This window comes from Pundamilia nyererei, unplaced genomic scaffold (assembly GCF_000239375.1).
Source record: "Pundamilia nyererei isolate P.nyererei 1_Seehausen unplaced genomic scaffold, PunNye1.0 scaffold00018, whole genome shotgun sequence".
Taxonomy (NCBI): domain Eukaryota; kingdom Metazoa; phylum Chordata; class Actinopteri; order Cichliformes; family Cichlidae; genus Pundamilia; species Pundamilia nyererei.
In genome coordinates, this window is record NW_005187419.1 from 2,819,691 (window position 1) to 2,835,051 (window position 15,361).

Below are 15,361 nucleotides of genomic sequence, written 5' to 3' on the forward strand. Positions count from 1 at the left end.
AACATTTTCATTCAAATTATCATCAATATGTATGAAAGAAGTCCGGAGAAAGGTAAAACTGTGATTGTCTATGATTATCTGTAAAACATGGTCCTCTTTCATGGTTTGGGGCTATTTTAGCAGTGCTGTTAAAAGCATACCTGAACAGAAAAACAAACAATGGATTGGCTTTCCGAGAGCTTGGACCTCATGTTGAGAGAGAACAGAGCAAAAGACATCCAACATCCAAAGAACAGCTTTGAATGTCCCTCAAGAGGCCTGGAGAACTATTCTTGAAAAAAAGAAATGATGAGAAAGAGAGTTCAGGCTGTGCTGAAGAATAAGATGCTCATACCAAATTTTAACTTTCAAACTTGTTAGAATAGTACAATTTGTTTTTGCCTTGTCTATTATGTATATTTATTTCAATTAATTTGAGTGAAATGAATCTTTAAAGAAGTAAATGCTTCATGTTGGAGTCATTAGAGCAGCAGGTGGCAGTATTCATTCATTTTTAAAGCAGGTTTTTGTTTTGTTTTACTCGGGGAACAAAGACCTGTAGCATGCAGAAATTTAGGATGTTTTCAAGATCATTATCAGTTTAAGAAAACTTGTGTACATTTTAATAACTATATCTAAAGATTTCATGGAGTTTAATTTTACTTAAACAGCATACCTCTGTTAAGGGACCTGGAGACCTGGTTTGTTAAAATAGCTGAACACGAGGGAAACAATACCTCACACAAGAAAAAGAGACAGCCTTACTCTGCAGAATGCATAAACCACTCACATTACCCACATTGCATTTATTTGCATAAAAGTGTTTGTAGTAAAAAGTGGGAGATTTGCATTCACCGTAATGTTGACGGTTCAGTCTGCTTTACCTGCCATTGCCAGTTTATCATTATGACTGTGCTGAATACTGCTAAATGCTAAGAGATGCTTGACAGTCTACTGTCCCTCCAGGTCAGCCTTTGTGGCAGTTGTACCTGCAATGCTAAGATCAAAAAGTTTTGGGTGGATCTAATGGATTAAGGCACACACATAAACTTTTTAGCACAATTAGCTTCTTAACCTCCTCCCGTCACAGAAATTGCACAGATCATAGGTCTGTCACGGAGATTCTGATTCTTGGGGTTTGAACTGGTCAAGATAAAATCTTAAATAGTGAAAAGAATTTTACTCTTCAAGTCCCTGAAGAGAATCGATATGATACAGCCAGAGTAGGATAAATTCAAAGTAACAGTTTAACTTTTCACAATCCACAGTCAAAAATAGTTGCCTATGAACCTTATCTTAACGATAGGGTTCATAAGCAAAAAGGGCTGAAACCACAGATTAAGCAAGAAGCCAGTTCTGAAAATGATTTCCTCCTCAAGGATAATGTAACCAAACCATACAGGAAAAAAACTACCTTTGTGTATTAACAAGGTAAAAACATTCACCAATAAGCTGATAAGTCACCATAGCCACACAGCTGTATTCATTTCATACATTTGCAGTAATAATTCATGCTGACAGCCACGTGGAGGGTTTAAGTGAGCTCTCATTGATTTTTTTTCCTCATAGATTTGTTGTTAGTCCCACAATTTGCCCAGTTTTAATGGAAATGAAAATATGTGTGTGTTTGTAGTTCACACATACACATCCTCGGTGACTAGCCAGACTCCCTGCAGACTTGGTCTATTATTTCCTGGCAGTGTGGTGACACAGTACTTTATTCAGGCTGAATTACACCACCGAGCAACATAGTGCATTCAGTAACCTACTTAGACAATAGAGAAAGTCTCCACACTACACCAGGTGTCCAGTACATCTTTGGTCCTACTTTCCTTTAATTGCAAGCCTATTCTGTGATGGACATGTTTTCGAAGCCCCTTTATCGCTGCTACATGAAGCCATTTTCCTGACTTGTCATAGTTAAAGTGAAGAAAGGCCTCTCAGATGTGAGAAACCTGAACATAGCGATGTACAGAGTGGCTCAGTGCTGTTGGGAAACAATAGACATCTGCCTTATAACATTGTGTCAAAGTGACAGATCAATAATGCCTGCATCTTACATCATTACACTGCTGTGGGATATTGATTGCTGAGTTTGTGCTGAGTGGCACTTTACAGCCACAAGGTGTCTCACCACTCCTCTTGTGGTCACAGCTCTCTGAACACTGGGCTAGGCCCTCAACTCTAAAGGCATTGAGCTGATGAGTGGAAATGTTTCTGTTTGGGACAAAATATAAGCAGCTACGTGTGCTACTTGCTGTATGTTTTTGTTCGCAACAAGCTTCTAAAAATTTCTAAAATTATACAGCGAATAATATTCACAGTAAAGCTGGGAATGTTATGAGTGACAGTGTTCCACTTTTGGAAGAGTCATCCTGCCCCGTGGCTCTGGATCCTCCTTTCTGTGGAAGGATAACACAAGCAGGTTATATCGTTTCATCAAACACTGGCTTGACCTCAACACAAGCTCATATTTTTTTCTGAGCTGTCTGTGCAGGGAAGTTACAACAATGAGCAGTAAGCAGGTCCAAAGTTCCTGCAAATCCTACTGCAGAATAGGCAGCATAAACAGACGTTTCCTGTGGCTCCTGGTGCTCCACAAACCTCACAGTTAAACAGGCTGCAGTAAACAGCCAACACATTCCTGCTAAAAGAAATATTAAATAAACATGTTTATATAATTCAGTGCCTAAAATGAAAAGCCTACTGAGTCTATGGTGGTATTTTTGTGTCACATGGTGTAGTTAATCTTGTATTAATCTTTAACTGCAGCTTTCTTTGAAGTGCTTTTCTATTTTTAAAGCTACTTTTTCCTTTAACCACAGCACCTTAATATTCTTAAGAGGATTGGAAGGAATAGCAGGCTTGAACGTTTTTCCAAGGATTGCTTTACTTGCCTTTCAGACTTAATTGACATTTTTTGTAAATCATCCCTCTGCTTAATGCAATATAGGCTCATTCTATAGTCAAAGACAGACAGCCAAATCCACCCAGTCATACAAGCCAATCCCCAAGCTTCATCAGCACTCCGTGTTTTCCAGACTGCCTATGTCTCGTCCCACTCACACTCTCTGTCAGAGCGCGGCGTTGACAACCACTGGCCACTGATCAGCCCACTTTGCACGGGTCGCGTCTCCATGCTAGACTGCTGAAATAGGAGCTCTGTCCCTCACATTTTCTTTTACTTGCAAGTCAAGCATCTGACTGAAAGCAGCAAGCCCGTCCACGGCAACAAAAGCACAAGAAGTCAAAAAAAAACCTCCAAGTGATTTTCTAGGCTCATCACTGTCTGCACAATGTCTGGAGAAGACGCACCTGCTCAGCAGCAAAACGCCGTGGACCAAAAGCAGGAAACCAAACCTACCGAGGAGCCCAAAACCGAGCCACCCAAGACGGAGTCCCCACCCGCCGCCGCCGCAGAGGCAGCGGCCACCCCGGCGGCGACCACCGAGAAGGTCCCTGAAGAGGAGACCTTCACCTACCGCGCTCTGGTGCTCACCGGCTACGGGGGGTATGATAAAGTCAAGCTGCAGGTGAAGAAAGGCAAGCCGACACTCAAGGCTGGTGAGGTTCTGGTTCGGGTCAAGGCATGCGGACTGAACTTCGCCGACTTGATGGCCAGACAGGGGCTGTACGACCGGCTGCCGTCCCCGCCGGTTACCCCGGGAATGGAGTGCTCCGGGGTGGTGGAGGCTGTAGGGGAGGAAGTAACAGACAGAAAAGTAAGCACAAACTAGCTGTTGCCTTTTCTTTCTGTCTTTACTGTGTCATATAAAAAAAAACTTGCTGTGCTTGTTTTAATGTTTTGGTGATATGTATTTCATTCAGTTTGGGGCCGAACTGTTACATCTGGGCATGGGCGTGTCAGGCTTTTCTCCTTTCACTGGAAAAAAGTAGCGGTCGGGTTTCCATTTCCACGATTAAATTAATTTAACGTCATCAATCGATTGCAGGGCAATTCATCCAAAATACGGGGATAATATAAATCGGCTTTTTGGTTTAATATTGAGCTAATGTGGTTTCACATCCATTCATTCACTTCTGCGTAGAAAGCAGATGGCACTTGTTGTCTTAACGTGAAAAGCAATAAAGCATGTCAGTGTGCTCATGTTGATTTTTCATCTCTTTTGAAGAAGCCAAAAGTGTGTTAATGAGGCAAGTTGTGCACAATGCGGCCAACAGAGGCGTCGCCCCTCTTGTCTCCCCGGTTTTCGAATTGCGCTACCAGTGCGCACTTAGATTGAGCAACTTAAAGTACAAACTAGTTGCTGAGATTGAGAAGGATTCTCTGTTCACACCAAACATTCATGTTGAAAGTCTAAATCTATATAAACACATGTAATCTGTGGGATGCCTTCCATCCTTGCTGCACCTACGCTATGCTGCGCTTTGATGTACGCCATGGTGCGGCGTGTTGCGTCAAGTTAGCTGGAGACACCGTGGACAAGACCGGAAATGAGTGTGTTCTGCCTTCAGAATTAAAGCTACTAACGCGTTCATGTGTTTATTAGCCTATCATATTTTGTTAAGAAAAAGAAGGAAGCAATTAGGTGTGAGAAAACGAGCACTTTTGATGGAAAATTATTTAAAAGAGTGGCTAATGGGTATACAAACGTGGCTCTACTTGCAAAATGTTCGGCTAATTAATAGGCATTTTATTTTGGAGAATATGGAACGCTGTCACAGTAAATATTATGACTTGACACCGGTGGCGGAGACCGAAGTCACCGACGCCTTTTGTTACCGGGAGCGACGATGGCGCACACACGAATGGAAAGGGCGAGGCGCGACGCAACAGACAGCATGGTGTGAGAAACTGAATCAGTCGCACTATGTTCCAACAGATATCGAATCATATGTCCTGTGCTCAGAGATCTCTTTAACCCAGTGTTTCAACATCAAAAGTTCAAACCAGTGCGCTCTCAGACAATTAAGTAAATTAAACAGAATATTGAAGCCCCTTCCACCTTGATGGTCATCCACAAAGAACGATGCGTTGTGATGGCAGCAGGATTATTGGTGTCTGTCTTAAATTGCACGATGAGCCATATGAATCTATGTCTTGTCTCCTAGCAGCATGGCATCACCACGGTAACGCATTTTAAAGGTTGTTAAACAAAAAAAAAAAAAAAAGAACCCAAACGTTACAAAGCAGCCAATGATGACTCACGCTGCTTGTTGTACTAGTACCAGATTTTCTCACATCATCCAGTTAATATCTGTGGACAACACCATGTGATGCAAGTGCAGAATCAGTCCATCTGACAGGGAGTGGCACATATGTCTGTAAGGTGTGGATCCCTAGATGGATGGCTAATCTATTGCAGGATAACAGTAATAGGGTTAATTAAATGATTGGTGATGGGTGAACTTACAGCAGCCAGACATCATAGAAAGCGAAGACCCCTGTGTTTCAAGAATACTTCATTGCTCCTTTCCACATTGTCAGGGATGTTGATTTGATTTAAAGGTCACAAAGCACACATAGAAACACACAGCCTATCGATACGCTCCTACATCCCCTTGCGGCCTTTAGCTTATAGAATTAGGAGACAATCTTCCTAATGGATAGAGATCACTGCGATCTTTTGGCAGCTGACTCACATGGAATGTGCTGACCCCTGATGGCACAGAATTTTTGGGAGGCTCATCACCCACTGCTGAATTATTTGTCTGCCCTGTATCTCTCCCAGATAGACATATGCACACAAAGACATTCAACAGTGGGAGTGTCTGAGTGTCTTTCTTCCCATATATAATACATAAAGGCAATAATATATTGCTTCTTAATTAAATAAAGTAAGATAAACAGTGGTTAAGTAGAGTGCAATCCGTTTTATTTCATATTTCCAAAACATTGATATAGCATATTAGATATGCAATGTTTTAGGTTAATTTCTGAAATGCATGAGAACTGCTTTAAAATACAGAAAACTGTGTACAGTAGTGTTTTTGAGTCTTTTTAATGCTTCTACACTTTCTCCCCCCTTTGGCGAGTGCAAAGACTCGTGGGATTCTAAATTTCTCACTTCAAAGCATGACTTTAAAAGTGTTGTTGTGTTTAAACAGGTGGTTTTGTATTTAGACTCTGTTGCGGGTGTGTGAATGGGTTTTTGGTGTTTGTCTGGCCAAAGAGAGAGTTAAGGTTTATCTAGCTATGGGCCACCCTGACTAAGACACCCATAGCAATTAATGACATCTGGTCAGGATTCATCTTCAGGAAGTTTGTTAAAATGCTGAATAGGACAGTATTCACATACACATGTGGTGCAAGAAGTAGGGGAATTGCAAGAACACTGATGTCCTGTTATAAGAAACTTAAGTAAGGATATGCAGCAAGGACATGTAATTATTCATTAAAGTAATAAACTGTGAAGTTATAGTTTAGAGCTCTCAGCTCTTTATTGTAGTTTACTAAAATTCTTGAAGTATAGATAAAGGCTATTAAACATTTTTAGATTATGTTCAAAGATTAAGCAATATTTGTTTTGAAACTCAAATCAGTACATGGATCAAACAGTCCCATACGCTGGTTTTTCCTCTATTTTGACCTCCTTTTATTGATTTTTTTTCTCCTCCATTATCTATCAGTAACTTTCCCTTCAAAGAACTATAAGTTGACTGAAGTATTACAGGAGTTGAGTCACCTGAAATAACCCTAGCAAGCAAATGTGGGGAAAAGTAAAACGCTGAGTAAGATCAGAAAAATCATGAATCACCCTGAAGCTCCCGTGACACTAAACATCAGCGTTTTTTGTTTTTTTAAATGTCTTGTTTTTTGTTTGTTTTTTTTACATCAGACCAGCTTTAAAAATGTTCTCCCTCGGTGAGGATCTCGCCCATATGTTCTCAATTATCTCCCTGGCCCACATTGTCAGTCTGGTATTTCCTCCATCAATCCTCCCCTGCCTTTATCTATAGCTTTTTTTCCTTTCATATAATCTCTTAATTCTGTCTATGACCGCTGGGCTATCGGCGACTTGCTCTGTCGTGCTGCCTTCACTTATTCTGGCCTTGTAACAGTTGCTGGCTTTCTAAAGAACAGCTTTCTCGATTGTCTTCTTGAGCTTGTAACGCGTGCTTTCCTTTCTCTTCTGGAAATTTCTAAAGGTGAACAACTAGACTTTATTAATTCATCTGAGGGGAAAAAAGATGATGGATAAAATATAGAGATGCAGCAAGTGACTGCAAAAAGCAAAAAACAGCTTGCAGACCATCACGTAGTTTGCTGGATGGGAGCTGGGTGTGGCCTTAACACCATACAAACTCCATGTTGAACCTAACGCCTACTGATGCAGCAGAAATATGTATGCTTTAATTTTATTCACAGGAGTCACAAGAGCTGTGTGGGTGTTATGTTTAGCCTTTATCTTTCGCCTGAACCTGACTTTGTTCAACCTTTCTTTTTTTTTTAAACTTGATAATTTTTTTGCCTACATCATCAAAGCTCCAAGCCACAAAGCAGCTGACTAGGAGGCTTGCATACCCCAAAATTGAATCACCATCTGATTAAGTCCATTCATATACAATGTCTTTGTTCAAGGTGCCTGCACTCCTCACCCTAACTACATCTGATGCAGCATGAAGGCAGAGAAAGGAAGTGCAAGAAGAGGCTATGCGTTTGTCACACTGTGAAGATGTTGTAACAGAAGTGTCACAAGGCTGGTTTATTTGGCCTTGAATGTTCCTACGCAGCTTCTGTGTGACTGACAGTAACTCACATGCTTTACATGGGCATGGAAGAATGGCTGCAAATGCATTTGTGAGTCATGTTTGTTTCCTGTAAACGCCTGAACTCCCCCGCGTATCGATTTGTACCACACTGCACCCCCAATTAAATCACAGAGGTTGATGAATTTGAAGATCCCAGCGGTAAGAAAAGACAAGGAGATGGAAATGTGAGAGAGCTGTCAGCAAGCCAAGGGAAGTAGCCCGTGGTAAAAAAGTGATAGTATACTCTGAAATATACCAAATGACTCAGCCTTTAGACAGAAAGATGAGGGTATGAAAAGAGAGAGAGATCTCTCTAATTGGAATGGATAGACAGCGAGGCGCATGGCTCCCTCCAGACCATTAGAGAAGCCCGGGTGGAGAGGGTTTGTTCCCAGGAGGCGAGAGCTTGTCTTATGCTCAGCCATGGGGAAGAATCTGGCAGGGACTGTGATGGGTGGAGAGAAGCCAGGGGAGAAGATGGGCCCCATTGTCCTGTCTCACTGATGAGGAAGAGGTGATACGGGACACTCCTCACAAGGGAAAGAAGAAAAAGGATGGTTAAGACAGAAAGAGACAACGGAGGATGAAGAACTGGTGATGAAAGAGGGGATGTCAAAGAAGTCACAGACAGGATGAGACGCGGGACTGGAGAAGGGGAAGGAAGACATTCTATAGTTATAAGAGGAAAAGGAGTCAGGAAGTGAAAGAGAAAGAAGGGAAGAGAAAAAGTGGGGAGAGTGGAAACGAGGTGGGAGGGTGAGCTATGTCAGGAGCTGTGGTTAGGGGGGAGGAAGAAAACAGGAAAAGATATATAATGCTACAGTTGTCGTTGTTTCTTGTGTCCCTCGACTGAGTTCTCCTGATTGGTTAGTTAGCCCGCTGGGGGAGGGGGGGGGGGAATATCATGGCTAATTGTGGCTTTTGCGAATTGGAGGATCCTGCTTTGATAAGGATAGTCTGAGAGCGGTAAAAGGACAAGATGGTGATTAGGATATGAAACACACATTGCACCTGGGACCAAAGTTGTTCTAAACCAGTACACTGGCAAAATTATTAAATGCTTCTCACATGTTTTCTCATATTAAGAGCCAAGAGGGCACTTATGATGTAGTGATTGTTTGGTTTTTTCCCCTTCTTGAGTGTTATTTCCTGATCGCATTTAATACTTTAATTCTTTCTCATGTTTTAATACGATGCATGTTGGTTTTTAAAGCTAACAAAATCTTCGTGCAAGCAGTTAACAACTTCAAATCTTTTTTTTCTTCTTTTTCTTTAACTGCATCACTGTTTTTCTTCCTTTATAAACTCGGCGCAGCTCTGGTTACTATTCTTATTCTGCTCTAGTTTATCGCTTTCCTTCTTTGCTTCCACACTTTAAAAGCAAAGTGTTTGAGTTTGGTGACCGAGGTGGCCGCATGTTTGTGTGTGTTGCTATAAGATAAAAATAAACCTTAGTCTAACTATTTCTGTTCTGTGGATTGCATCATTCACACTGCACTAAGGACTATGAGACAAAGATAGCAGGAGATGAACAGACCAGCGCCTCCAGCAGTGAAACGGGTTCATCTCAAGAACTCAGTCGGTTAAAGTATTGCAGAATTTAGACCTTATTTAAGAAAATTGTTTAAAAATCTGTTATACATACATTATTGTAATGTGTCACTCTGCAGTTGATACAATATTGACCCAGAGACAGAAAGGAAAGGTTTTTCCCTGGCTTACATCATTGTAAGGAGGTCCACGGGATTCAGATATATTTTAGTGGGAAACGGATATCTTACTGATTTTCCAGTGCTTTAGGACTTTGGTGTCAATCTTTTTTGTCAGGTGGGATGAACTCAAAAATCCCCTCATCGACACCACTCATCAATAATGCGAATGTGTTCAATTAAATGAATTTTAAATGGGATCTTATTTTAATTCTGCATGTTCCAGTCATTTGTAGAGCTGCAAGTTGCACTGGAAAACTTGTAACCATTTCAGTGATTTATCCATTCATTTTAGCCTACATTCCATTCATCTACACCTTTAGTTTGCTGTCTAAAGTATTGTACATGATGCTAATTCACTCACTTGTTTTCTCTGCATCCATAATCTCTAATTATTTTTAATGCAGATTCATTAAGAAAATAAATTGTTCACGTGTTAACTTAATATGTGCATGTAATGTAATCAGACAGTCTATAATAACTATTCATTTACCCCCTAACAAGCTCTGGCCCCCGGGTTACAAGAACTGAATTTACAATTTCTTTCCACCCATGTCTTGCTGTGCTCTTTGTTTCAGGTTGGTGATAAGGTTATGGTGCTGAACCGCTTTGGGCTGTGGCAGGAGGTAGCAGTGGTGCCAGCAAACCACACCTTCCTAATCCCAGAGGGGATGAGTTTTGAGGAGGCAGCAGCCCTGCCTGTCAACTACATCACCGCCTACATGATGCTGTTTGACTTTGGCAACCTGCGACCCAACCAGAGCGTGCTCGTCCATGCGGCTGCAGGTAAAAACTAAGCAGAAACCAGTTTTCAAAAATATAGAGAAATTTTTATGTGCATGTGGAACACACAGACTCCTTGTTTTCTGCCAGGCATAGGTTGAAGATACATTGATAAAAGGGATTGTTACTTCAACCACTGTGCTTGGAGCTTTGAATAATTGCCTGCATTCCTAAAAGGTCATATGTAAATAAATGTAATCCTACAGCAATTTGTCAGTTTCATCTTAGTTTGCACCATCTCTGTGATTGTGAACTGTGTTTATATCAACCTCTTTAATAGAGTTAAAGAGACCATTTTACAGTTCATCAGAAGAGCACAAATCAAAGATACAAAGCTGGTATTACAGACTAAAAAAAACACCCTTTGGCACTTTCACTTCTTGACTTTCTCCTTCTCTGCGTGCCCTGTTTATGCATTTTTCTTTATGAATTATAGCCAATGGAAAAGGTCCCAGACTTCATCTGTATGAGATATGGCTCAGTGTTTTACTCTCTCTAGGACTCCACTAATATAAGAGCACCTGCCACCTGGAGTGTAAACGGTCAACGTTCAGAGCGAGTGGGTGGGAGGGAGAGAGATGGGGATTGAGGGAGTAAAAGCACCTGTTTTGGGGTGTGATCCACAAAGCTTGAGAGCATTTAATTCTGCTCTGTTTACACAATCAGGCCAGCTGGAGAGAACTGAAGAACACTAGCCAAAATAAGACGCTCTCTCATTCTCCCTTCCCCTTTTCTGCTGTCTACCACTGCACATTTCTCACTTTTTGTCTTATTCCCACTTTAATTGTGTAGAGGGACCAAGAAAGGGGTCCCTCAGCTTTGGGAGCAGTTTGTGGGTGAGGATTGCTAAGAAACCTGACTGCCAGGTGAATGCATCCCTTGACATTAACACTGAAAAAAGAATGAATTTGTAAGCTAAACTGCGATATACCCCGAGCTGAATGACAGCTAACGTGCTCATAGTTGTGGAACTGGTGGTCTACAGAGGAATCCCAAATGTTTGCATTAATCATATCATCTAGTTGATGCAATTCATCCCTGTGAATACAAACTGTATGGCCCAAGGGTTCCTGTGCAGAGTGTGTTGTCGATGAGAGGAATGCTGTGTGGTGTGGTGTAAGACACATTTCCCTGCTGGTTTGGTTGATGCGGCATCTCTGGTTTCTCAGGGCAGGCTGCCAATCCTGGCTCGCCAGCTGTCCGGACATCAGGATTGTAAAAGCACATTGCTGAGGCTATGACAAAAATATTTGCTGAACAGTCTTGCCAGTGCTCTGTCATTCCTTGCATGTGTAAATAATCATTGCAAATAGTGTACGTCCTGCTGCACCGCTCTAAAAGCTAGCAGTGTGTATATTAGTAGTGCCTTTTCTGAATAAGGTGTTAGAGCGTGAGAGCTGCGTGCATCCTTCTCTTAACATCATCATCGGCTGCGTGGCTCAAAGTGTGTGTGTGTGTGTGTGTGTGTGTGCATGTGTGTGTGGGTCCCACCCTGAGTCTGTCAAAATTGTTCCTGATGTTCTCTGATTAGTGTGATCAAAGGTGTCTGCTGTGACAGGGTCAAAGAGAGATGGGGGGTGGGGTAAGACTGTGAGTGTCTACAGACCTATCTGCACTGTTCTTTCAAGTCTGTTTTCCAATAACAAGAAGGAGATTAAAGCCAGGGGTGCTTATGTTCCTTACAAAATGTATTCCACCATTCCAGTGCAACTGGTTATTTCAAATTAAGACCTAACAGGCTTGTCTTTCAACCATCAATGGAAACCAGAGTAACCAAGAGAACTCTCACAGACACAGGGAGAACACACAAACACCATGCAAAAAGCCACAAGCCAGCAGGCTTATGGATTCAAACACAGGACCTTCTTGCTGTGAGGTAACCGTGCAAACCACGGCACCGCTGTGCTCTTCTGCTCAGACAGTAATGAAACTGAACAATTTGCTGTATGTAAGTGTGCGGAAGCTGAAATTTCTGGCCCAGAGTAAGAGAGACAAGCTTTATGAATACGCACTATTTTTATAAATGTATAAAAAATAAAAAGTGGTATCAAAAGTATGCTAGTACATATTAGTCTAAAGCCTTTTACTAAATGAAAGTTTAGCTTGCACATAAAGACTTGTTGCTTTTATGTCATTCATGTTATTGTAAATGAAATTTCTATAATTTCTGACAGAAAAAGAAAGTGATCTGATGATCATGGGAAACTTTCAGTACTTTCTAACATGTTTATAGACAAAACAATTACCACTTTGTTTTTAGATAATAAACAACTTAACTGCTAACACAGGCATTGCTTCTAACTTTATAGTAAAGTGATCTAAGGCGATGGTTTCCCTTTTTGGCTAACACTGAAGCAATGTTTACGTGTGACCCCTTTTTGCAGTCCATGATTAAGCACATCACATGATTGAGTTCTGAGCACATCACGACTCAAATATCCCTGGTTTCATTTTGACATGGAGGGGGCAGGGGTTATGACTCTTAGTTGGACTTTCCATATTGTTCATACTCACAAGGCACTCTTATTATGTGTAGTAACTTTGAGAAGATTTATCTTTTTTAATAATAATAATGGATTGGATTTATATAGCGCTTTTCAAGGCACCCAAAGCGCTTTACAATACCACTATTCATTCACTCTCACATTCATACACTGGTGGAGGCAAACTACAGTTGTAGCCACAGCTGCCCTGGGGCAGACTGACAGAAGCGAGGCTGCCATATCGCGCCATCGGCCCCTCTGGCCAACACCAGTAGGCAAGTAGGGTAAAGTGTCTTGCCCAAGGACACAACGACCAGGACAGAGAGCCCAGGGATCGAACCGGCGACCTTCCGGTTACAGATGCGATTCCCAACCCCCTGAGCCACGGTCGCCCGTTTTAGCATCATTTGTTAGTGCTGGTGTTTGTTATCATCTGTTTCCACAGGTAAAATTAATCGATATGCAATTCCAAGGTACATGCATCTTTTATCCTATGAAGTTATGACACAATAGTGAGTTACAGCTAAACCTTTCTCACAGCTCCACCCATTTGACTAGCATAAATAGGCAAAGGGATTTACATTAGACTCATTAGACTGTCTCAAAATTTTGCAATTGCTGGGCGCATGTGGAAGTGCACCCAAACAAACAACACTGATCTTGTGTGTAAGACATGTCTGCATAACACCACATTCTTGCAACATTTGTTTATGTTGAGCAAAGATAATATAGTGAGCTTTAAGATGAGATTAACTGGGCCACATAACCCAGGAGTAGCACAGGCAGTGATTGGTTTTTCAACCTCAGTGACAAAGTACAGTTGTAACTACGATATAAACTGGTTATTTTTTCTTTTTATTGAAGGCCAAGATCGACAGCTTTTTACCACATAGACTCTCTGTTTGAGTAATTTTCTTCATTCCTCACCTTCATGTCTTTCTAGTAAATTCTTGAGGGTTCATCCTCTGACTGTTTTTCTTTTCTTTTTTTTTCTTATAAGAATCTAATCCGCTAATTAATCGCTTTGGAAAATGATTAATTAAATTATATTTAAAGCGTCCCTGAAGGTCCTAAGACCTTTAGTTGAACAATAATACCTAATAATGAACATCTAATCATATCATTTTTGACAGATTTGGGAGTTTTTCTTATATAAAGGTTACTAACATTGATATATATTATAGTTTGGATAAGAAGAATAAAATGCAAAAAAAATCTTTAAGTCAGGGGACAAGTAGCAGAATTTTATGCTATTCTAACTCACTATATGTTTATTATAATGACATGAGGGTCATTCTAATTGTTAAACTGTGCATGTGAAATTTCACAGAATCCATCCATTCTCAGCTTCTTATCCTTCTCGGGGTGGCGGGGGAGATGGAGCCTATCCCAGCTATCTTGGACGAGAGGCTGGGCACACCCTGGACAGGTCGCTAGTCTGTCGCAGGGCTAACACACAGATGCAGACAACCATTTAGACTCACATTCACATCTATGGGCAATTTAGAGTTTCCAATTAACTTATCCCCACTAATTGCATGTCTTTGAAAGAAAAAGACATCCAAGTAACCAGAGAGAACCCATGTGAACATGGGGAGAACATGCAAACTCCACACAGAAAGACCCTAGCCTGATGGAGGAGCTGAACTCAGGACCTTCTTGCTGTGAGGCAACATTGCTAACCACCGTGTCACCATATTTCAAGATTTAAAGATCGTATGAAACTGAAGTAAAGGTTACCGGTAATGTCAGAAATAATAACATAACCCTTCGCAGCTGGTTGCTTTGAATCAGTGGCTTCTAAAAAAATTTTGCCAGGTCTCACTTCAAAAGCTGGAAAAAAGTTCACACCATACATGCCAAAAAATTTTATCATTCTGTAGAAATAAAAAGGATTCAACAAGTATTTCAGTGTAATGAAGGCCAGCACTTATTTTTTTATATTTTGGCCTCTATTTTCCCTATAAAAATAATTTATTCATTAGTTTTACTCCAAATTTCTCCCAGGTCATTTTCAACCTCATTTTGTGAAAAGTTGCATTAATGGTGGTGATAAATTTTAATACTCTTGCTGATGGAAAGCAGTGACAGATGTTCATGGGAATAACCTGCTGAACTCTGTTGTGAGCGTCTTCAGGGATGGATGCTTTTGTGTCTCCATGTTTTCTGGTAATGTCACATCAGCATGAAGAGCAACATTTCCTCAAATGTATGGTGACCTTAACCCATCAGGATCAGGTGACCAGATAGGAATGCCTGCCTGGTGTTTAGACTCTGTTTGTCAGTCAGGCCTTTATGTGCATGTAAGTAAACTCTGGTGAATAGTCCTCAGCTGCTTCTCTCGTGGGTCCGCTCCTGTCCTTTCTCTCCAAACAATGGCTTTTTGTATTTCCTCCCATCGTGCCTCTCTACTCCACTGCGTTTCACATCTGCATCCTCCGTTGTCCTCCTCCATCTCCGGCACTCCGTAACCTCTGCTCTCTCTGCTTGACCTCTCCATATCCGTGCTCTAGTCCTCGTCATCGGGGAACGTACGCACGTTTCCCCTTTTGTTTTCCTCAGAGGGCTTGGGTGGGGACGAAGTTTAGCGGCATTAGGATGCATCTCGTGGGTTTTTCGCTGTACCCAGCCAACTGCCTTTCCTCTGACCTCTCCCTGAACTGGCCCTAATGTTTATGAACCCTGGCCAGTCGT

General features: G+C 41.4%; 1 protein-coding gene across 1 annotated transcript in view; it reads left to right on the forward strand.

Moving 5' to 3' along the window:
* The first annotated feature begins 3,015 nt into the window (after positions 1–3,015).
* vat1 (vesicle amine transport 1) overlaps positions 3,016–15,361 on the forward strand; it is a 30,988-nt gene continuing 18,642 nt past the window's right edge. The window contains exons 1-2 of the mRNA XM_005726133.2: positions 3,016–3,701; positions 9,980–10,187. Of these exons, the coding sequence (XP_005726190.2) occupies positions 3,276–3,701; positions 9,980–10,187 (634 nt within the window). The 5' untranslated portion in view covers positions 3,016–3,275. The remainder of the gene's footprint in view (positions 3,702–9,979; positions 10,188–15,361) is intronic.